Below are 23,562 nucleotides of genomic sequence, written 5' to 3' on the forward strand. Positions count from 1 at the left end.
AAGGTTATCATTATAGTCTTTTTACTGGAGCTTTAGGATAGAGATGGGGTTTCATGGAGTAAACAATACAGGGATATAAGGATCTTACATAATTTCACTTATCAGCTTTCCATGAAAATCTGTCTTGGCACAAATTTGCCATTCTGTTTGAGCTTTATAAAAAGCAGTGCCTCATAAACGTGCACTTTTTGTGTGGCTGGAATGTACTTAATTTTAAATGGGAAACTCAAGAAAGCAATTAAGGACTCTTTATGCCAAGATGGGTCATAAAACTTTGGCAACCAAGCAAATAAAAATATCTGAATAATTGCCACACAGATAGAATGTCACAATAGTTTCTTAGCACTTTGCACAAAAGTCCCTGCTAAGTCCAAATCCCCCTTAACTTCCTGCCTTATGAAACAAAATGATGACTTTTCTCTTCTTTTCAAAAAAGTCTCCAATTAATTTAAGGGGAGCTAAGCTTCAAATTACCTTTATTTTACTTACTACTCATTAGTACCATTAGTATTCTATTGTCTCCTTCAGTAAATTCCCTCTTTCTCCATATTTCCCTCTTTGTAAGAGTTTTGCAAGGGCTGCCCGGGTCATCTTTCTACATAGGCATTTGGCCACCAGGGCTTGGGTCGTCCACATTTCCAGAATCCATTGGGATGATGGCGACATTATTACAGTAGACATAAAATGAGATTGTCCCTGTTTGTCTCCAAATACTGAAATGTCCCAAGTAAACTGGCAACATTTTCTAGGTTCAAGAGGTCACACATAACAGCACAGTGTCCTGGAACAAAGTACAATACTTCCTCTGGTACCTATAACTTTAGCAGATTTTGAATGGGCACAAAATTGTAATTTTATTTCTCCCCTCACCTTCAGACTGTTTTTTGAAAATTATGACTCCATTTATGAATCTAAGGTCTTATTTTTCATATCTATGGAAAATTAGAAGTCTTATCTGAACAATAAAATTATCTGCCTCTAAAATTTATTTCTATTTTAAAAACTTTTTTTAAACTTTTTTGGTTCTTTTAGGATTTCAGGGAACCACCTAGACATCCTTAGGGTTAGTTAGTATGTAATGTTATAAATGAGGAATGTGAAGCCCAGAGAGAGAAAGTGACTGGGCCAAGGACCCACAGGTATCTGGCTTACAGTGCAAGAGGCTGGTTTCTGTTAGCATTACATGACTAACAAACGATTAGGAAATCTGGATAACAGAGAACATGCATCATTATGCCTTCCACAGAGCTTTTAACCCTTCGTCAAGGTCAGTGGGTAGGCCCTTAACAGAAATACATACCTGGTGAAACCTAGGAAAAAATGTTTAAGCTTTCCTCACTATGAACGGCAACAAGTCCTACCACTAAGGGGCGCCCTCTAGGCCAAAGAGAATTGAACTGTTCCTGGGGTTTTTTTGATTGCTTGTCATGCAACAGCAGCTAGACTTGGCACTTTCTAGCTTTCCATTTATGCTTCAGTGCGACCAGATCTAAAGAAAGCTATGTAAGTCCCATATTTTTTCTGTTTTTTTTAAAATTTAACTTAGACTTTCAGAGGATGCAAGATTAAAAAAAAAAAAAAAGGGAGCTTGGCTCCTCACAGCTAGCCACAGCTCCATGGGCCACTGAGGAGGCAATGCTATGTAAAGGAAAGCTAAACTTAGAAGAGCAGGCACCTACCATTGCCCTTTACTTCCTACCCACCCCCCAGGACACAACAGCTGAAGTTTTGGCCTCTGCTAGGTTGCTCATCAATAAGTCCATCAGACTTTCCTTGTTTTCATTTTAGACTGTGACACTAAAGTTAGGCTGGAATTAATGGTTAACAGTTGATATTTGAAAGCTGGTTAAGTGCAGCTTTGGTCAGCAGGCATACTGAAAGGTGAGGCTGCTGCTCAATTGCTAAGGCACCTGGCCAAATTCAAGTTCTCTAGCCGTCTCTGTGTTCTCACTTGTTTGAATGTACAGTAAAATAAAAGGAAAAAAAAGTAATGTATTGAAAAAGCAAGCAACTCTACCAAAGCACATTTTGGATATGTAGAGATTTTAAGGGCTTTCACAGACATGCTGTGCAAAGAGACAGTGTTGCATAACATTGGGAATCCATAAAAGTAAATATTAAAGCTACATGAACATGACCCACACAAGCACATTTAGAGGAGATGAAGACCATTTGGGAAGAAGAAAAACACTCTTATTAAGAATTTCAGCAAACAAGCAAACAAGGTGTTTTCAGGTATGATTTCAAAAATTATTATTTAAGATTTCTCTCAAGCAATAATTCCTTGAAGTGCCTTTTTCTAACATGGGGCTTTTAAAAAACTTTCCAAGAGAGAATGAATGGTTTTTAAAATTTGTCTTACAATATATATTAAAGGCTTCTAGCTAATACCTATAACCAATTTCAGAGGAGATGCAGAATGAAAGAAGAGCAATAGTTTGTACTCACTAACAGGCATTTACAAATTAAAAGGATTTTTAAGAGCAATATCAAAAAATGAGAAGTCTTGATTTATCTCACTGATGCTCAGTTTTTCACAGTCAGTTCAATGCTTTGTTGGGATAAGTGCATTTAGAGGTGACTAAGAGGGCTTTTATTTGCAGCAGAATTTTTAAAATAGAAAAATTCCTAAGTAGAAAGCCATTTCAAGCTTTTTGATAGATATAGAGAGAGGCATCAAAGATGGAAAGAAAGGAAATAAATTGCAAGAGAAGACAAAAATGGAGACACTGGGGTGTAGAGAGGGGCCAGATGATGGCGATGAGGGCCGCCTGAGACAGTGAGCTGGGGCAGAGGAGGGCGCAGCAGGGAGGGACTCTGTTCCTGTCAGTCCCGGGCGCTCCAGATCCGTGAATGTGCAACGCCACACACACGGCCGGGCTGAGGACTGTCTTAGGATTTGTGGGAAAATGAAGTTCAATATTATGATAGGAACCCCTCGAGCACTATTGAATTAACTATTCCCCTCCCTCCTCATTTCTTGTAAACCCTGACGTCAGTAAACTAATGACCAACTCATGTTTTATATTCTAAATACATGCACATTTTTTCTTTTTCAGGATGATTTTATTATATCAAATGGTACATTTCATTTTATTTGCCTCAGTTTCTGGTGGTAAGTAGAGCTTCATCTTAAGTATGGACTGAAGAGAGCTTGGTCCCCCAACTTGAAGACTAGAAAAATGAGGTTTTGAACCCAGAGAGCGAAATCACACCATGGCCCCTATACACGTAGGAGAATCGCAGGCTCCCTAATTCAGGGAGAAAATAAAATCATTCTATTTACTTTCTGATTAAGGCCTCAGGGGTTTTCAAAGAAGTGGGGGTGATTGGATGATGGAATTGTTCATAATAGTAGTAATCTCATCTATATCTAGATCTACATTTATATAAAATCTACATCACACATTTAAATTATATTTAAGAGCAAAATTAAAAAGCAGAAGTCGATTTGCCTCATTGATTAGTCAGTTTTCTATAAAGCAGTCTGTTCCATGCAGCACACACAGACACACACGCACAATGCTGGACTGAAAATGCTATGTGAATATACGGTCACAGTTTATGCATTTCAATAATTTACCTACTGCTATTAATTCTCCACTCTAATCACATTCCCTAAATTTGTTATAAATTACCCAACCAATATTCAGAAAGACATATCAGTATTCAAAAAGACACATTTTTAACTGCTATGTTTATTCTTATTTAAAATGGTTTGTTTAAGCATTCCTTTTTAAAAAGTTACATACATTTAACTTCTACTGCAATGCTTTATATATAGTTAATTTTTCTGGCATATGTGAAAAATGACAAATCTAGGTAGAGAGATTTAAAATAAATTATGAATTATAGTTAATCATTTATTTTCCTTTTATGACAAGATTCGTATCTAGGTTATTATATTGCTTCACTGTCATCACTGTGAAACAGCATTGTTATTTCATTAATAAACAAGTCAGCGCTAACTCAACATATTCTGAACACTGGACCCAACAACTGTATATAAACACATATACATTCTTTATATATGTATAGGGAACATTTATAAAAATTGAACACACATTTTAAGGGATTAAAATTATACAGAATATGCTATCCAATCACAATGGAACTGAGCTAAAAAAATTACATTAAGACAACTGGGAAATCCCCAAATGTTTGAAAATTAAGTAATACCCTTTTAAATAAATATGGGCTAAAGAAAAGATCACAGTGGAAATCAGAAGATATATTGAATTGAATGATAATGAAAATACAGCATGCGAAGGCTTTGGGACGTAGCCGCATCGGTGCTGAGATCTAACATCTACACTCGCACGCACACATTAGAGTAAGGAAAAGGTGAAAATGAATGATTCAAGAGCCCAGCTCAAGAATTTAAAAATAATTTGAATAACAAATTAAAAACAAAGCAACTAGAAGGAAAAAAATATAGCACAAATGAATTAAATGAAAACCAAACATGTAAAGGAAAGTTAACTTAGTCATGCTCTCTAATCCATTTTAAAAGGTCAGTGTTATCTTGAGACCAAAACCTGACAGGGACATTATTAAAGGGACATCGTGACATTATGACAAATCATAGGCCATTTTCGTTCATGAACACAGATGCAAATAACATAAACAAAATATTACCAAACAACCCAGCAGTATGTTTTTTAAAAAAAGATGATTACATTGCCACAGAGTTGGGTTTTCAGGAGAAAAAAATTAGTTTAGTACTCAAAAATCAGTAGATGCACCACTTCTGGGCATACACCTAAAAGAAATGAAAGCAGAGACTCACATAGATATATTCATAGCAACTGAATATGTCTCACAATAGCCAAAAGGTGAAAGCAGCCCACATATCCATCAACAGATGAATGGATACACACAATGTAGCTAAACATACAATGAAATCCAGAGCCATCACATGCTGCTAGACTGTGATCAGTCTGGAGCCTTTTTTCCCCATAAACACAGTTTGAACAAAGAGAAGCAATGGGGAAAGGGGAAAGCAGGAGGCTCCCTCTGGACTTGCACGGGATCCAAAAGAACACCTTTAGCCAGTAGAGATCTGAGAAATGATTCAACTACCCACAAAGCACCCAAATCTCCAAGACAATCACACATAAACCCAATCCCACTAAGGCAAATGTGCCATGTTGTGACTTTCTTTTCCATGTGAGGCTGGCTGCTCATTCAATAAACTAACACTAAAACGTTGACTGCCCTGCCTTCCCAGTTCAGGCATATTTCCTGGTAAGCAGACCTACTTCGCCTGCCTTTGTGAGATTATTATCTAATTAGATATGTGCTCACTAAAATCCAAAGTAACATGTGCCATGCCTTACATCACAGAATGTGTGACTAAGCTGTTCAAAGATACCTGCTTTGAAGGAGGAGACATAACTACTGTTTTTACGCCAAGCGCCAAGCACTGCCAAATTGTCTGCACCCACCACGCAAGGTGTTTGCTCTTCACTTTTATGGCTGAATCATCATCTGCAGATCCTACCAAATGGTAAATGTTTGCATTTCTTCATAGAGGAAACAGATTTTACACGACTGATACCTACTAATAAATTTCCATCTGCCATTTTATAAAATTTAATGTTAACAATTGGAAATATATTGCCCTTCACGTGAAATACTAAATATTACAGGAAAAAGAGATGGGGTTTAGGCAGATCCGGGAAGAACAGGCATGCCTCTCAGTATGAACTTTACCACCTCTCCTGTGGGCTTGACATTAATGGCATGCTTTCTCCCTTATTTCTCTCTACTTTTATGCTTCTCAGTCATTTTGCTCTTTGCTTTTTGGTTGATTATTGATATTTGACATTATTTAAACTGGGATGTATTTATTCCCTCAACTATTTTACTAGAAAAAAATTAAACATTTGTAAAAGTAATTTGAAAAAACAGTACAGAATCTCCTGTCACCACCAAGATCTTTTGCCATTTGTGCCTTACTTACCTACCTATATGTATATGTTTTAACCATTTGGAATAATTTGAAATATTGTAACACTTCACTACTAAATATTTCAACATACATTATCCTACATAATACAAAAAACATAAAAAATTTAACAAGAATCCCTTTATATCACCTCAGTTGTCCCCAAAATGTAACTTCTAGCTATTAACCAGAATCTTAATCAAGATTCATGAACAGGATTTGACAGTTTGTCTCTATAGTCATATTTTTAAAATTTTAGGACATTCCACCCACCATTTTTGTTCCTATGTTGAACTTGAAAATTCAATAATCAACTGCAAAATGAAATTATCAACATCTTTGTGTATTATTGCTGCATTCATATATACTCTCATGGTGCCCTGTACTTAAAAAACTGAGTATTCTAGAATTTATGACAGGGGTTGGCAAAACTTTGTCTTAACAAGGTGGAGAGTAAATATTTTAGGCTTCTTGGGTCCAAGGCAAAATCAAGAATATTATGTACTTACATGACCATTTGAAAAATAACCACTTAAAACTATCCAAACCATTCTTATTTCATGGGCTACACTAAAACAGGCAGAGGGCGCCATTTGACCATCAGGGCATATTCGCCCACTCCTGTTTCCTGTTAGGAAGGAGTATTAGATGTGATCTTTTACGTAGGGACATCGGAATGAAAAACAAACTCACAGCCCTGTTAAGAAACGATTTGTCTTGGCATGAGGGAGACTAGTCTGTTTGCTACTCCTCTCACTTTCTGTGTGCTGACTTTTTTAAGACCTATTATTTTAAAACCGAAATTCCCACCTAGACATGTTGTTTTTTTTAAAAACAGGTTTACTTGTATCCTGAAAGACAGTGTCACAGAAACATTGCCAAGAGTGAATATGACAGGAGCAATTTCTGGATATTCTTTCAAGCAATGCCCACACCAAATAAGTGGTAAGATGTCTTATCAGAACTAACAAATACTAGTTGTTGTGATTATACATATAGTTATATCAGGTATGGTGTACAGCTATAAAACAAAACCTTCCTGTATGGAAATAAAGTCTCCTAATGAAGTTCTCTCAGGATAGAGTGAAAAGTAGCATACATGCAGGTCTCCCCACCTCCCTCCATTATAGTCCATTAAAATTAATCTCCTAGGAGGATATCTCTGATGTACTGTATCAGTTATCATAATTTTTCTTTCTCCTTCCCAGCTTAAAGTTTTATATGAAAATCCTTATTAAATATATTAATTCAAATGAAAGGAAGCCAGGGTAAAAGCTGAGATGACAATTGTATTAATAGTAAAACAGATACTTGAATAATTAGAAAATCAATCAGTGCAGTTAAGGAGACAAGAGAGGCCAGGTCAGAAAAGTGAAACAGGAATTTACAAGTCTAATGTTGCTACTGTACAGGAAGGACACTGGCATTCTTAAACTGCTTCCGTGTGAGAGTAGGTATTAAGCAGATTAAGATAAAAACAAAAGAGATGACAGAGTAAGTCAGGAGGGACAGGTATGTGAAGTAGAATCATCAGCGTAGCGTCTGGAGTCTGGAAGAGAATCATATTTTCCACTTTAATTTCCAGCTTGCCACAGAAATGTTTATATGGACCTGGACATGAAGGGCATGAACTACAATGGCTCTGTTACCAAGAGTGCTCAGGAATGCCAAGAGAGATGCACGAATGACCGGCACTGTCACTTTTTTACATACGCAACAAGGAGGTTTCCCAGTGTAGAGCACCGGTGAGTGAGCTTAGGCTGAGCCCAAGGATATCAGATAATTACAGTATCCGATGGAAAACAAAATGGGGAATCACTAAACGTTTTTTCATCAACTTGATACCAAAATTTATTTTTAACCCCTAGAAGACATTTCTTTTGTAAATACTTAACAGTGTTCTTCACAGAAAGTGCATTTAAATTCCAACTTGGATACATTTTACTTATGGTAAAGAGTTTTTCTTTGACTGACATTGCCAAATATAAAAAAATATGTACTTAACCCATCTCCTAGCTAATTTAAAAAGTGCTACCTTTTTAAATTGGCAATTTTGACACAATTACAATTGGTCTGACTCTTCCCATCCTCAGCCTAAAGATGCCCCAGTCTACCCCTACAGAATCAAAAAGAAAAACCTTCTCAGATCTCTCCAAATACCCAGGGCCTTACCTAAGACAAAAATAACTGAAGCCCATGTAAAGTGCTTTAAAACTTGCCCCATACTGGATTTTGAAATATTCCAGGGATGAATCTATTGTGTAAGATTGTATAACTTATCTGATCTCTAATGATCAACATGCTCTCTTTAAAAAAAAAAAAATTTAGGGAAAAATATTCACTTTTATATTTAGAAATATTTGAGATGTCCCAAATTTATATAGTAAACTACCCTTACCTGGAATCCAGCAAAAAAAAAATTCTCAAATGATTAGTTTATGGATTTTAACATTCTTCAGTCCACATTCACAAAAAGGAGGTGAGTAGAAAGCAAAGAACTCTTAAAAGACTTATTTCAAAAACTACAGCAATAAAACCAAAACAAAACCCCAAATTAGTAATTATGCTTTCATGGTTTGTCTTCAGCTCAGCTTGAACTATATATTTTTACACATTTTATGTCTAAGACTTAACACAATGTGAACAGGCCAGGGAATTGGGAGTTGCTAGACATAAATAAGTTAAAATGCTAAAATTAAGAAGGGCCTGAGCAGTCCTTAATTCCCACACTCCTACTCTTTGTGTCACCTGCCTCCCCCAAAGCTGTCATTTTACTGATGAAAAATAAAGTTGGCAAAATTCACAGGACTGGCAGAGCGGGGACCCAAGTCCAGCTGTCCAGCCTCAGATCAATGCTTTGCAGAGCAATTTCTTAGCTGACGTGCCCAGGCAGTCTCTAAATGGGAATTTCTTATCCTTTTTTTTTTTCCCTACTTATATCTGCAAGAAAAATATTATTCTATTTTTGTTTTTATTCAGTAACACTTGTCTATTGAAGTACACCCAATTGGGGACACCATCCAGAATAACGAAGCTAAATAATGTGGTGTCTGGATTTTCGTTGAAGTCCTGTGCGCGTTCTAATCTGGGTAATTATTATTTTCTTAGTGAGGTGGTTTAATCACTACATTAGTAGGTACTTATGATAATGGCCTAATGTAGGCTAATACCAGTACATGCTCACTGATGAAATGGACCAAACAATCTTTTTGCCTTCTTCATATGAAAAATTTCATTATGTCCTACATAATTAAAGTGTATACTTATATTTGAATTTAAAGTTTAAAATAATCACTTGTTTTTTCGTCATCTAAAAAAATTTTAAGATCCTCAGATAAACAAACTTCTAAAAATGTATTAAGACTTAATCTCTTTAGACCAATTTTAGGTTTCCCATATACACCTGCCCCAATACACTCCAAGTCCCCCACCAGAGTAGACATTTGTCACTATAAACCAACCTATGCTCACACATCATAATCACCCAAAGTCCATGGTTTACCTCAGAGTCACTCCTGGTGGTGTAAAATCTGTGGGTTTGAACATACGTACAATGGCGTGTATCCATCATATAGTATCATACAGAGTATTTTCACTGCCCTAAAGTTCCTCAGTGCTCCACCTGCTCATCCCTCCCTTTCCCCCTGACAAACTTTTTATGTGGAATTTACAAATACCATGACGAGACTGTTACTTATTCCATTGGTGAACTGATTTCTTAAACATGGTTTCTTTTGTTGTACAGCGTGTATTAGGGACATTTTCCCCAGCACGGCGTTCGCGGACAGCAACATTGACAGTGCCATGGCTCCAGATGCCTTTGTCTGTCGCAGTATTTGTACTCACTATCCCAGTTGTTTGTTTTTTACCTTCTTTTCTCAAGAATGGCCAAAAGAATCTGAAAGGTACAGAGTTAAGATTAAGAGTAATGAGTGTGATCTTTTAAAAGAGTGGATCAAATTCCATCATTAGAAGTTCTGAGCAAGAACAAGTTTTATCTAAATGTCTACAGGATAGATAAAAGTTGCAAAAAATTCCTACCCTTCTCCCTTTTCATCCCCCACCTATGAACACAAATTGGTTACCCAGGAACCCTGTTTTTCTTTAGCTCAGGGAAGTCTCTGCCCAGCAAAGGAAGAGTTAGTTGCCTAGTTCTGAAGGGAATGAAGATAATGATGGCCATTAAGAAGCAACTTAATCCAATGCCTACTTTAAGATCACTGAACCTGGAGAAGAAAGAGCTGGAAGTATCCGTGAAATGTCAAATCCAAAGTGGAGAGAAGTGGAAATGCAGGCTTATATCAGTGGGATTGAGGGTGATGGTGGAGGGAGGTCAGAGAATTGAGAACCTAGTGATGGGCATTAAAACAAAAAACCATAATAGAGCATGGGCAGTTTCTCTAATCATCAAAGGGACATTAATTGGAGTTGCTGCCTTTCATGAACAAGATTTACTAAAAAAAAAAAAATTTAAGATTAAGTCTGCTTTAAAATCTAGATTTTCTGTAACATCTGAATCAGAACTCTCAGAGCCTTGGCATTTGCTTGACTTGGTCGCTCGTTAGGGTGAGGGTCCTCCTGGAGCACTCCAGCCGTGGGGAGCCATTGTCCACCAAGCCTGGGGGCCTGCTGACTAGGAAGAATTCCTTCCTTCTAGGAAGGTGCTGCCTGGATATGGAGCCTGTGATAGATTTCACAGGTCCCCATCTCAGCCTGCAGAAACTCTGGATAGCAGATTTCTGGGTATCATGAAAATTTGAATGTTTGAGATAGGTTAAGGATGTTGAGAGGAAGGACATTAGGAACACTGTCAAAAGAGCAAGCTTAGAACATTTTTATGGAAGCAGGTGGTTTACTTTTGAAAATCTGTCTGCAACCTATGCATCATGGGGTCTGACTCAGTGATTTACGAAAAGTACTTGCGAAATGGGCAAATCTTTGCTATTAATTAAATGTCAACATGAGCTGACTTCTGTTTGTGCTGTAAAGTTTTTTTTCATTGATACATTTTATATATTTATTTTTCCCTCTTTTTACTGTTAGAAATCTTTGTCTCCTTAAAACATCTGAAAGTGGATTACCAAGCACACGCTTTAAAAAGAACGGAGCTCTTTCTGGCTTTAGTCTGCAAGCCTGCAGGCACAGCGTCCCAGGTACCCAATGAAAGCACTGTTCTCTGAGATCACCTGATCGAGGCTGACGAGTGCTAAGGTTGTGTGTCTCGTGTCTGACGTGTGATTTCCTGTCTAGTGTTCTGCCACCCTTCGTTTTACCATAATGCTGATTTCTTGGGAGAAGAACTGGACATAGTTGAAGTGAACGGGCACAAAGCCTGCCAGAAAGCATGTACCAACGCCATCCGCTGCCAGTTCTTCACCTACTCCCCATCGCAAGCATCTTGCAACGGATGGGAGTAAGACATATGAGGAGTTCTACAGATGCTCCTGCCCCACCTCTCTGAGAAGTGCATTATATTTATGCCATTTTGTTTCCAACTTGCAGGGGTAAATGTTACTTAAAACTTTCTGCAAATGGATCTCCAACTAAAATACTTTATGGGAGAGGAGGCATTTCTGGATATACACTGAGGTTATGCAAAATGGATAATGGTAAGTTTAATGTTACTTGAAAAAACACATCAGAAGGCTTCATTCTATATAGAACGTACTGTGACTAAGAGCATTGATAATAGACACAGAGGGGAGAAAATCAGTAAAATAACAAATGTTGATGTACTTTCTGTTATTTCACTCCTATAGCTAAGGCTGACCATGTTTTAAAAGTAAATACTTGGCTTTGGCTAAACTATGCATTGCAGAGTATTAACTGAATATGTGTTTGAATTTGACACATTCATACAACTGATTTTTCGTGGTGAGACTCAGGCTCAGCCAACCCTTTTATGTCTGATTCTTATTATCAAGGACAACTATCTTGTTATTCTTTATTATGGAAATATCACCCAGCATCTTTGTTAATCAAACTATTTAATTTCTTTCCATTGGCCATAACTTGATCTTTAATTGAAATGTAATCAACATGTTTGAAAAATTATGTATCTATTCAAGAAACAGTCTAGTAGCTCCTTTTCAGAGGCCTTAATTCTTTCAAGTTCCTTGCAAGTGTTCTGCATAAATATGAATATTGGCAAAAATTACAGCAAAACATTATTTTACAATAATGACTGCGGTAAGGTGGAAATAAATTTTTTTCAAGACTAAACAAGGCCTATAATAACATAAAAATTATGATAAAAATCAGATCAGCAGTGTTTGCATTCTAGTGGCCAATTTCTGAACATAGCAAGGGATGGTTTATAGGCAGACAGAACTGTCTACAGGATGGAATGCTCAACAGGCAATGGTCATGCTGCACACGACCCTTTATCATGACAACCTAACTATCATGACAACCTATTATGGCCTTAGTATTTATTGATTTGCATAAAACTCATGTTTTTGACTTCTATTGCTTTATGTCCAATATTAGAATATGCTATTAAGTTAAGATGCACCTAAGATTTAATGAATAAAATAGAAATGATAATTATACTTTGTAACAGTTTTCAAAGTATTATAATCTTTTGTGTCAGAATTATTTGCTCTACTGAGAAGGTAAATAAATCCTTAATCTCTGAGAACTTGTTTTGTACAATGTACAATGGTATATTATGTCCAATACTAATATCTTAACTATGAAACCATGTCTTCCTAGAGTTATAGGGGCTCTGATGGGAATCTTTGGATGGTTCAAACTCCTTTAAAAAGCTAGTCAATTAAGTTGTATGTCATACATTCTGTTTTCCTCACAATAAATTTACCTAAGACAAGGAGCATTTACAAGAAACCTGTTGTCTTAGTTCTAATAAGCATTAGAAGGGACACTCAGCAAATTTTGTTGTGATGATGACATAGTTTTAAAAAAGAGAACCAGCACTTTGTGCCTTAAATTGTGGAGCTCATTCTCCACCCTCCTTATATTATGTTCTCTGATGAATGTATGGATCCTGGTCTGTGAAGGTTACAGACTATATCAGAACGTAGATTGATAGCTAAAGCAGACAATATAAGATAAAGGAAAATAAAATCTTGTATCTCTTCAGTGCACCTTTTGAATGAAATGAAACTAGATAATTAGGTTTTGCTGCCCTATGTGAGATGAAATAATACCCTAAAATGGGAAGGAATACCTAACTGAGCATGTCTTATGCTGTCTCTGGTCTCCAATATAACAACTTTCCAAAGAAACAGAATAACTGTCATCAAAAGAAACATTTCTTAACATCTTCAGCATTTTGTTTGAACTGAGAAACAAAACAGAATGAACATCAAGACATATTATTCATCCCTAATAAGGTCTTTACTGAATTGTTTATAACACATATATTAGTTACTGCTTATCTATTAATTTCCCTAAACTTTGTCTTTCCAGCTTGTAAATTATAAGGGCTGCCCAGCAATTGCAGAATATAGTCAAAATCTTCGAACTGGTCTTCTAAAGCTAATCTCCACCTTATCTACTCTCAAATGAGAACTCTTTCAGCAGACCAGCCTGTTTCAGCTTTTGCAAACACATCATGCTTGCTGCCAGCTGGGGTTTCCTTCAAGTCTCCTTTTCCTGTCCTCTCTTTCAATTTGGAGTCTGCCCCAGAATTACACATTTGTTTTCCTGTTGAGGAAAAAAAGTCTAAAAGGATTGTTTTAAGCCTTAAACTAGTGACTGGACCATTGAGGACTTGGCTTTTGACGAGTGACTCTTCTGCTAACTTCACACTCCATCTTTAGCTGAGGACACAAAGCTTCCCTGATCTGCTGAGCCTTGCTATTCTAAGGGTGGTCTGGGTGTAGCAAATTGACATCACCAGAGAGTTTGCTAGAAAGAATTTCAGGCCCCACCTAAGACCAAATCAGAATCTGCATTTTAAAAGATAACCTGGTGACTCATGCACACTAAAATATGAGAAGCACCACTCTAGAACACTTGTCTATAAACACCTCACTCCCATTCTATCTAGGATACAGGGATGATTTGGCCGACACTCCAACCAGGAGGGTGGGTTTGGCATCCCAGGAAATAGAAATAGAATGGACTGTCCTGCTCAGGGCAACCAAGACAGGAAAGAATCAAAGTCCTTAGCAAGTATCAAGGGTTGAGCTGAGACACCCCCAAAATGTCACAAGGCCAAGGGCAGAAGCAGTCCACAAACAGAAGAGCAGCCCTGCCTTTGATGGAGCCCAGGTGAAGCAGAAAAGATGGGACTGGTTAGTCCAAGTGGAAGAGGATAGGGAAGAACTGGGCAGAGGCTGCAAACTGGCTGGAAGGTGATGCGCTTTTCTTTGCCACAGTAGCTCCCGAATGTTAGCAGGGCTGATTAAAACTCAGATTATTGGGTTCCACCATCAGAGTTTCTGATTCGCTGGATCCAAAGTGGAGGCTCAAGAGTATGCATTTCTAAAAAATTCCCAGGTGATGTTCTTGCTCTGAGGGCCACACTTGACAACCACTGTTTTAAAAGAAGCATAGGGTTATCATATGAGATATGATAAGACTGCGTTGTGATACCAGATGAGGCATCCTTTGGGGCCGTGTCATTACAAGGTGACTCATACACTCAATTTTTCTGTGCATGTTTTGCTTTGCCAACTTGATTATAAAGTTTCTTCAAGTTTACTGTAAATTATTGATTCAAGTGAAAGTTTTCTTCTCTTTGTGCCTGAAGGAACATAAAACTAACAGAAAATGGAGATTTAGGAAACTACTCATTGCAATCCTTTTGTTGTAGAGTGTACAACCAAAATCAAGCCTAGAATTGTTGGAGGAACACGATCTGCTCCTGGTGAGTGGCCGTGGCAGGTAACTTTGCATACCACGGAACCCACCCAGAGACACCTGTGTGGAGGCGCCATCATTGGAAGCCAGTGGATATTAACAGCTGCTCATTGTTTCAAACAGTCAGTACCATTACTGTTTTTATTAGTTGCCCATATGCACACATATATTAAGTGCCCTTCTAATGTGCCATTCTCCCACCCTCTCTCTCTCTCTCTCTCTCTTTCTCTCTGTCTCTTTTTCATTTCCCTGTCCCTGTGTTTCCAGATACAGGAGAAATCATTCATTATGCATCTTCATATTGGGTCAATTTCAATATTGGCCAAACATAAAAGCTCCATCAGGAGAGTATATGTATCCCAGGGAATTTTAGTTGGCCAAACTTCTTCTTTGCTTTAGTATCCTCTGGGTTGTCCCCAGTTTTGTGTGTTTGGTTTTGATTAGTACATAGCATACTCACATTATAACTCAGATACATTTTACACCTATAGTATCCTTTCCTTTGTACATATGATAAAATGGAGTACAGAAAGTCCAAATTTCTTAGGGTCCCAGCCAATCAATAGTGGGGTTGAAACTAAAATCCAGAACTGTGTGTGTGTGTGTGTGTGTGTGTGTGTGTGTGTGTGTGTGTTGGAGGGTGAAATGAGCATTCATTAGCTTTTCTGTGTTTAATATAAGATAAATACTGGCCCAGGACTTTTATGTGACTGCAGAACCTTAGCATGAAATCGCTTCTTTCTACCTAAAAGCTCACTACTGGCAGAAAATATTAGTTAGTAATAGCCAGTTAAATAGCAATATAGTTCAAATGTTTGGGAATTATTTGGTAAAGGCCATTTCTTTTCCTCTATTGTTTACTCCTTAGGGTAGAGTCGCCTAGAATTTTGCGTGTCTATAGCAGCATTTTAAATCAATCAGAAATAAAAGAAGACACATCCTTCTTTGGGGTTCAAGAAATAATAATTCATGATCAATATAAAATGGCAGAAAGCGGGTATGATATTGCCTTGCTGAAACTGGAAACGATAATGAATTACACGGGTATGTAGAATTTTAAGTGGAAAGTTATCTACACTGCTGTCCTAGATAAAATAAGTTTAACACTACCAGACTCATGGCCTGATCCCCAGCAATCTCAGTCTGTTACTATCATGAAAAGGAGAGGATAGCAAAGCTAGTCTCTTAAGCTGTTAAGACTGGCTGGATGTCTTTCCTGACTATCAAATCTTATTTTGGGATGTGGGTGAAGAGATACGTTTTCTCCGGTCTTCTTCAGATGCACAGAATGACACAACGTTAAAACCTACTGGCTGGAATATTAAAGATGACTTATACCTCCCTTTTAGGGATGGCAGGATTGCAGGGCAGAACAATTGCTCAGTCCCTACAGCGTGACAGACCCTCGTTAGAGTGATGGAGTCAGTGGAGAGGCCTGGGCTCTGCCTCCTCCTCGTTCCCTCGTCCTGGGAACAACTCCTGCTACAGAATCTGTAGCACTGACTGTGAGGGATGGAAACGTGTGACAATGAGACAAAGAAAATACAGTAAACAGAGAGCACACTAAATGATGCAAAGTGAAAGAAGAGGGTCTCACCTAGGAAAGAAGACATTTTGTCTCTGATGACTAAACTGCGATATTTTTAAAATTTAGATTCCCAGCGACCCATATGCCTACCTTCCAAAGGAGATCGAAATGTAATATATACTGATTGCTGGGTGACTGGATGGGGATACAGAAAATTAAGAGGTAAACCATGATATTTCTCTGTATGCTCCACCCTAAAGATAAAGAACACAGTCATCATAATTTTTTCTGCTATACCAAGTCATAGAGCTAAAATGTGGGTAAAATAATGTTCGATTACAGAATGAATATTAATAAAAATGAAAAGACAAAAATCACTCAAGTGAGGATGATACCACGTCTGTTTGACTAGAAATCTTACATATGACAATCTCTTTAAAGATGAATGATTTTAATGAACTTTAATTTGAAACCTAGTACTTTTTTCAGTAAATGTCCTAGCCTGTTATCAAATTATCTTCTCTGGGAAATAATTCCAATTAAAGCCATAATTAATTTTGAACTTAATTAACAGTAATAAGTAGTCTTCTCTATACTCTGTAATTATAGAAGGTCTATGAGATAGATAAGCCTTATTTTTTCTTTCTAGATTTTTACATAGGTATGATTTTGATTGTAAATACATGTATTTATACTTAAATATATATTTTATTAATGTTATATATGGTCACTCCATTAACAAGCCAAAAAATATTTTTTTTCAGACAAAATACAAAATACTCTCCAGAAAGCTAATATACCCTTGGTGACAAATGAAGAATGCCAGACAAACTACAGAGCATATAAAATAACTGATAAGATGATCTGTGCAGGTTATAAAGAAGGAGGAAAGGATGCTTGTAAGGTAACAGTCCTCCACCAGATGAATATATTCAGATTAGAATGTTCATAATGCATTTTAAGAAGGAGTCTTCTGCTAATGAGAGGGAACACAGTGCATTTGTTTTACTTTCATTGAAATCTAAAATGGATAGATGGCGTGAGAAACAAATAATCAGATATTTTGAAGTTAATTAAAGGGCCAAGACAGAATTTTAGGTGAAATCACTTCAGGGAAAATGTATTTTAGATGAGAAGCTCACTCTGAGCTGATCTGTGCACCTTTTCTTTTTCTTCCCTTGTCATAGGGAGATTCAGGGGGGCCGCTGTCCTGTAAATACAATGAGATCTGGCATTTGGTGGGCATCACAAGTTGGGGCGAAGGCTGCGGACAAAGGGAACGGCCAGGTGTATACACCAATGTGGTGGAGTATGTGGACTGGATTTTGGAGAAAACTCAAGCAGTGTGAAAGAGTTCCCAGGTGCCACTGGACCCTCTGAAGTGCTAACCAGATTGCTCCCTTGCAGAGGGTTCTGATTTCTCTGAGGAAGACTCTGGGCCATTATTTTCCTCCATGGGTTACAACACAAAGGCAGTAGCAAATGGCAGGGGCTTGATATTTGTAAGGACATGCTGAAAGGAAATAAACTGTTCTTTTCAAAATCCCTATTCTGTGAAAATCACAGTTGGTTCTCAGCAACCAGTTTCCTGCTTCTTGATCACTGCTTTACTGAGCCAAAGAAATACTAAAGGGTAATATTTCTGAAGACTAAAATATGGCCAGATAAACTAGGAAAGAATCAAGGAATGGCACTAAAGGATCAGGTAGAACTGCTAAAAGAAATCACATAAAAAGATGTGCTAAATGAAAAATGGGAACTGGAGAAAATAGGACAAGGATAGTCACCATTCATTTGCAAGAACCTACACTCTGCCTATATGAACACATTTCTTTTGTAAAAGAAGAACTTGACTGAATTCAATGGCAGGTTTTCAGAATAATCAGGAGTTTCTGTTACTTCAATTTTTAATATTTTTTATATTAGTTTGGGGTAGACAAGCTATGAGTTAGTGTGGATGTAGACTCCAGAATTTCTATATGGAAAAGGATTAAAGGCAGCAATTCACCTGGAAGTGACACCTTAGGGAAAGAATCTTAAAGATGTACTTACCTGAAAACAGTTTTGCATAGACTGTATGTTGGTTCAGTGTTGTTTGAAGAGAGAATGTGGACAGAGGGCAGCAAGCTAAAGTCTTCCTAAGACAAGCTGCCACTGTGAGTGTGGGTTTACAAATCTAAATTTATAGATAATAAATGTACTGTACAGAAATAATATAAAGTACATCCATACTATGGGGTAAAAACCATTTGGGAACAAATCGATGGTTATAGTAGAGGCTTCATTATGATCTTCAAAACAGTTCTAAGTATTGGGGTTTTCCCTTTAGTACAAATATTTACTCGATTATTGTTTCTTTTCTTATCTAGTGCAACAACCTAAAATAAATCTGTAGGATATATTCCAGAAGTAGAATTGCTGAAAACAAAACAAAAAAAGGGCAGATGCATGTGTAGCTTTGATAAATATTGTCAAATTTCTCTTGAAAAATAGTAGCAATTTTCTCTCCCATTAGCAATGTAAGAGAGGATCACACTTCAGCTTACATTATGACATAAAACTTAGGAATTATTGACAGTCAGTTAAGGAGAAAAGGTATCGCAATGTAGCTTTATTCTGTAATTCTCTTAATAGAAGTGACATTAAACCTCACAGCTTTAAGGGCACCAAATTAATGACTGCCTACTTTTTAATTTAAATATAATTTGGCTATTATCATGTAGCCAAAAACAGAGTATGCTCCTTGCAGTCTTATAAACACAGTAAGAACTGCTAAAAAAAAAAATGTTCCAGAGCCTGTACTATTTAAACTGGACTCTGCCTCGGTAGGGTGAAAATACTGGTTGTCACCCCTTCTCCCTGGGTGCTACAGGCATAAATTTGGAGGGAAAGTGATCCCATCTCCAGTTCCAGGAGTGGATCCTGATCTCTGTGCATCCAGCGACGTAATCTCATCTTCTCTGCCCTGGGAATTAGTTCAAGGGTGAGCAGGGGCAGCTGGCACATGGCATCCCCAGCCACTGAGATTGGCCCAGAAGTCAATCTGAGCAATGTTTACGACTTTGGATCGAGGGAATGGCTTTCTCTTCCTCCTCCACGTGAATGAGGCAGCACTGACCTGGGTTCTGGTGTCAGCAATCTTGAGAAGACGGCCCAGGGCACACAGAAATGTGCACATGGTGCCGAAGGCCGGCACAAACTGACTTTCCTGTTTCATAGCAATAAATCCCCTTTTGAGTTTAAGCCCATTTGAACTGGGTTTTCTATTAATTTGCGGTGGAAGCGTCAGGCTGCACTGGGGCTTAGTGGCTCCAAGTATTATTATGACCCTGATTCAGTTAAATGGAACCTCCATTTATTAGGCACTTACTGCTGTACTATTCTATAGAATACAGTTCGTTTTTTCTTCTAATTTTAAAAGTTCTATTCTCTTGAATAATTTCAAATCTAAACATTCAAAGAAAATCAGTTATGACTCTGAACAGAGCAGTCTATACCCCCAGGGAATGCGTGCATACTTCGTAATCGCAAGAAAATGTCAGACGACACTGTGCTCAGCGTAAGTGGGGATGTCCATGCTCTGTGAGGATTTGTGGGTAATATCAATGCTGGGCCATTTTCAAAAGGACAGTCAGGGTGGCACTCTGACCTTGGCTGGGAAGGCACCTTAACAAAGTAGACAGAATACAAAGCCTTCCTCATTGCATGGAAAACAGTATCAACCACAAAATATGTGTTTTTTTCTGATAAGCCTCTTCTGCCACCATTTAAAACAATTATCCCCAGTATAAGGATGGTAAAGCAGTAAAAAGAAATAGAGACAAAAAGTTCCTTCTTCAGAAATATCCACGTAATCAAACAAATACATACTTGGCTTGGTGGATCTGGATATATTTCTCAAGTCATCACTTCACTTAGTTGAGGGAGGAATTAATAAAGATGCTTTAAAGTAATATTTCTCCATCCAGTGTATTTCAACATGTCTGTAAAATGACAGGACTGCTTTTCAGAACTGGAAATTAATTTTTTATTCAGATTATACTTTGTAAGTGAGAAATGAAATGAAAAATCTGAGAAATCTGAGATAGGATGGGCAGCCTTTACCATTCTATGTGGCAATCTAGCATATGAGTTCAGCAGCGTATTGATGGCTGTGCTGGAGTTTATAAAAACAGCATGCAGCTAAACTTGAAGCTCAGATGCTCAATTTGCTCAGTGCTCTAATGAGCTGAATTCCCAGAATTACACACTTACATCTGTGGTCCTCGCCTTTTCCCTCCTGCTACTCGGGGTACTAAAACTCCTGTAAAGAGTTATTTCTGCTACCCTGGGAGGATCAGAATATCAAGTTCCAAGTTGATCTCATGTCTAATTAACCTACACCTTTCAATTTTCTGCTTTGACCAAAGCTTTCCTGCCCTTGGAGAGATGGATAGAAGCTGGTAGTTGGCACATGAATTCCTGGGGACCAAGAAACTGTAGAGGGGGACTTTAGTGAGCATATGCACAGACATGAGCTCAAGACTGTGAAGAGACCTTTCCCAGCTCACACCACGAGTCAGCGCAAGAGAGCCAGCGAACCCCAGGTCCTCTAACTATGGGCTCCAGGTCCTGGGTGCCAAGTCAGATGTGCAGGGAAGTCAGATGATGCTGTTAGATGGACAGCTGCCCTTTTGTGCAGGCATGTATTTTTCTTTGCTGCTACATACATGACAGAAAGAAACACGTTTCTAAGATGCCACTTGCTACTTGAAGGCATTTTACATTCAGCTACTCTTCCGTCTGCACTTAGCACTGACATTGAAGGCAGACAGCCCTTCTCTATTTCCTCTGACTCCAGCAGCTTCTACTATAGTGTTGGGCAACAGTGGACGTAGAAACACTTCGCAGCTTCTTGAGAAGCCTTTTAAACAATCCCATGGAGGGCATGACCATAGGATATCATTCATATCACTATCATTTCATTCTATCCAAAGAGAGTGTAAATGAACAATCTAGAGTTAAGTGGACAGCTTGTTAAATATCACAGACCTAAAATTCAGTAGGCCCAACAACCAGCGGTCAGTATTGTTAATAATAATAGTAGTGTTATTCTGATTATAGTATCTACCTTGTTTTGAGTGCCGGCTCTGTGCTGTGCCCATTCCCATGTGCTGTGCTCCTCATTACTACCTGATACCTCTTACTATTACCATGTAAAATGAGGTATGATTATTCCCATTATAGCAAAATCTAATGTCACTGTTTTTGCAAGGGGGAAAAAAAGAAAAGAAAAGAAAAATTAGCTTGTGTTTTCAACCTTATTCTCCACTTTCCCACTAGATGGCATTTTTAAACCTCTTTCTTTACATTTTAAACCATAGCATCTGGAAAGAATGCACTTGAATTATAACGTATTTAAATAAATTCTATGGCTATATAACATCTGGAAACACCAAATCAAATCAACTGCTTCAATTCAAATGTGCTTGACTTTTCAGATATGATTGTGGTAAATACCTGGTCCCTACATGGTAGTTTCTCCTTCACACAATATGCTCCACAGTCCCCAGCTTTGGGGACTTCATTTCCCTTTAGTGACTATTGTGATCCCCCAACAGTGGAGCACAGGGGGTCCGTGTGGACCAGCCTGAGCCCCTGCAATGCCTCTGGGACTGCACGCCTCCCACTCACCTGGGTCCCTCCAGCCCTTCCCTGTCACTGTCATCTTGCTGAGTCACATGGCTCAGGACTACTTGTTGCCATGTTGTTGTGGATTCAAGCTGTGCTGCCCTCCTCACCTCTCTACCACCCCAACCCTCTGGCCACTCCCTGCCCCTCCCTCACACATGCTTCGCTGAACCTGTGTACAGAATCTCCTTCCTTGGTGATTCAGAACATTGTTTGTTAAGATCAAGCTGCAATACTTAAAATAAACAAAAGCCTTTGAATACTGAGCTTTGGTGATAACAGATAAAAAACACACACAGTTCCTCATGTAACTGTAGATTAATGATACCAAAAATTTTTTAAAAGGGTAAAAAAACCCCACAAACACATACATATACACGCACATATACCCATAACATGCAAACACACACACCTGACAGAGAATATGGGTACTGTGGAGAAAATGAAAGTTTCTGACCAGTATTCCCATCTGGCCTTAGTAGCAGCCACTGAATATATATTTAAGAGCCTGTTTGCACATTTAGGAGATGTTTACCGGGGACAAAGCAGCTGGTCAGTCTCAGGAATACTGGCCCAGCAGAGGGGTGGAGAGGAAACACCCATTCTTTCTTCTCCTCAGTTCCTGGTATCTAATTGGTCAGGCATCTGCCAGTCACCAAAGACCCGCCCACAGAGTTCCTCTCTGTGCTGGAGCAAGGAAGCAGGAGACCAGGGGGAGAGTGCAGAGAGGGCCGCCAAGAAAACAGGAAGGGTGCCCTGAGAACCGTGTGCAGCCCTCGTGCTCCTGAAGGATTAAGACCAGGCACAGGAGCAGGGAGCTTGGAGAGCGGAGGAGGGGAGCCTGCAGGGAGAACTAGGAGAGAACGGAGGCTGGTGGAGGAAGCCAGAGAGGATGAGAGGCAGACTTACTGCTGTGAGGATAAGACCCCCCTTAAGCCCTCAGCTTCTTGCCCTTCTTTATTCAGTCTCTTTGAATTCATAGGGAACTTGCCCTGGGTGGGTAACTGCCTTCTCCCAGAGCAACAGCCCAAACACAGGACTCCATAGGTCAGGATCCTCCATAGAGGTTTCCCTGCTGGCTATGCGTTGCACCAGGTTTTGCGGGGCTGAAGCTTATACTATTTTGCGACTACGTGTGCCTTAGAAAGTCTCTTAGGACCAGAACTTTCATCAGTATCAGGTTTGTCCACTTCGTGTGGACAGAGGTATGGATCTGTCCTGAGTGGTGGGCAGTGTCATAAAGCTGGCCAGAAGCCTAGGGACTTGGGGAAAAAAATGAAATAAATAAATAAATAAACTGGTGGAAAGGAAGTCTGGGGGAGAGGGACAAGATGCAATTTTTTATTAAAGACACCATGAAATATTCAGTTTCCACATATACCCACCAGAGGGAGCAGTTATTCCATGACCTGAACACCAACTCTAGACTCCAGCCAGAGTTCATAGAGAAGCAGAGAAATGGCTTAAGGCCTCAAAATGGCATTCCCTTCTCAAGTCCACCTCGCCCTGTCTTCAATTTGTAGTCCTCATGTTTTCAAAAGTTTCATGAGTCCAGTCTCAGCTTCAGCACCCTATAACAAAATTA

The 23,562-nt window shown here is 38.5% G+C and overlaps 1 protein-coding gene and 1 long non-coding RNA gene across 3 annotated transcripts in view; one reads left to right on the top strand and one right to left on the bottom strand.

The window, feature by feature from the left end:
* LOC118916865 (uncharacterized) overlaps positions 1 to 23,562 on the bottom strand; it is a 170,810-nt gene that overhangs the window by 69,707 nt on the left and 77,541 nt on the right. The gene's annotated exons all lie outside the window — the stretch shown is intronic.
* On the top strand, positions 2,119 to 17,850 carry F11 (coagulation factor XI). Its single transcript, XM_057505101.1, has 15 exons — positions 2,119 to 2,235; positions 3,060 to 3,115; positions 5,347 to 5,509; positions 6,789 to 6,895; positions 7,536 to 7,695; positions 8,930 to 9,039; positions 9,696 to 9,855; positions 10,994 to 11,103; positions 11,201 to 11,363; positions 11,453 to 11,559; positions 14,733 to 14,901; positions 15,648 to 15,823; positions 16,434 to 16,529; positions 17,072 to 17,211; positions 17,495 to 17,850. Exons 2-15 carry the CDS (start codon positions 3,061 to 3,063, stop codon positions 17,654 to 17,656), a joined length of 1,878 nt encoding a protein of 625 aa, XP_057361084.1. The 5' UTR covers positions 2,119 to 2,235; position 3,060; the 3' UTR covers positions 17,657 to 17,850.

This window comes from Manis pentadactyla, chromosome 7, assembly GCF_030020395.1.
Source record: "Manis pentadactyla isolate mManPen7 chromosome 7, mManPen7.hap1, whole genome shotgun sequence".
NCBI classification, from domain to species: Eukaryota; Metazoa; Chordata; class Mammalia; order Pholidota; family Manidae; genus Manis; species Manis pentadactyla.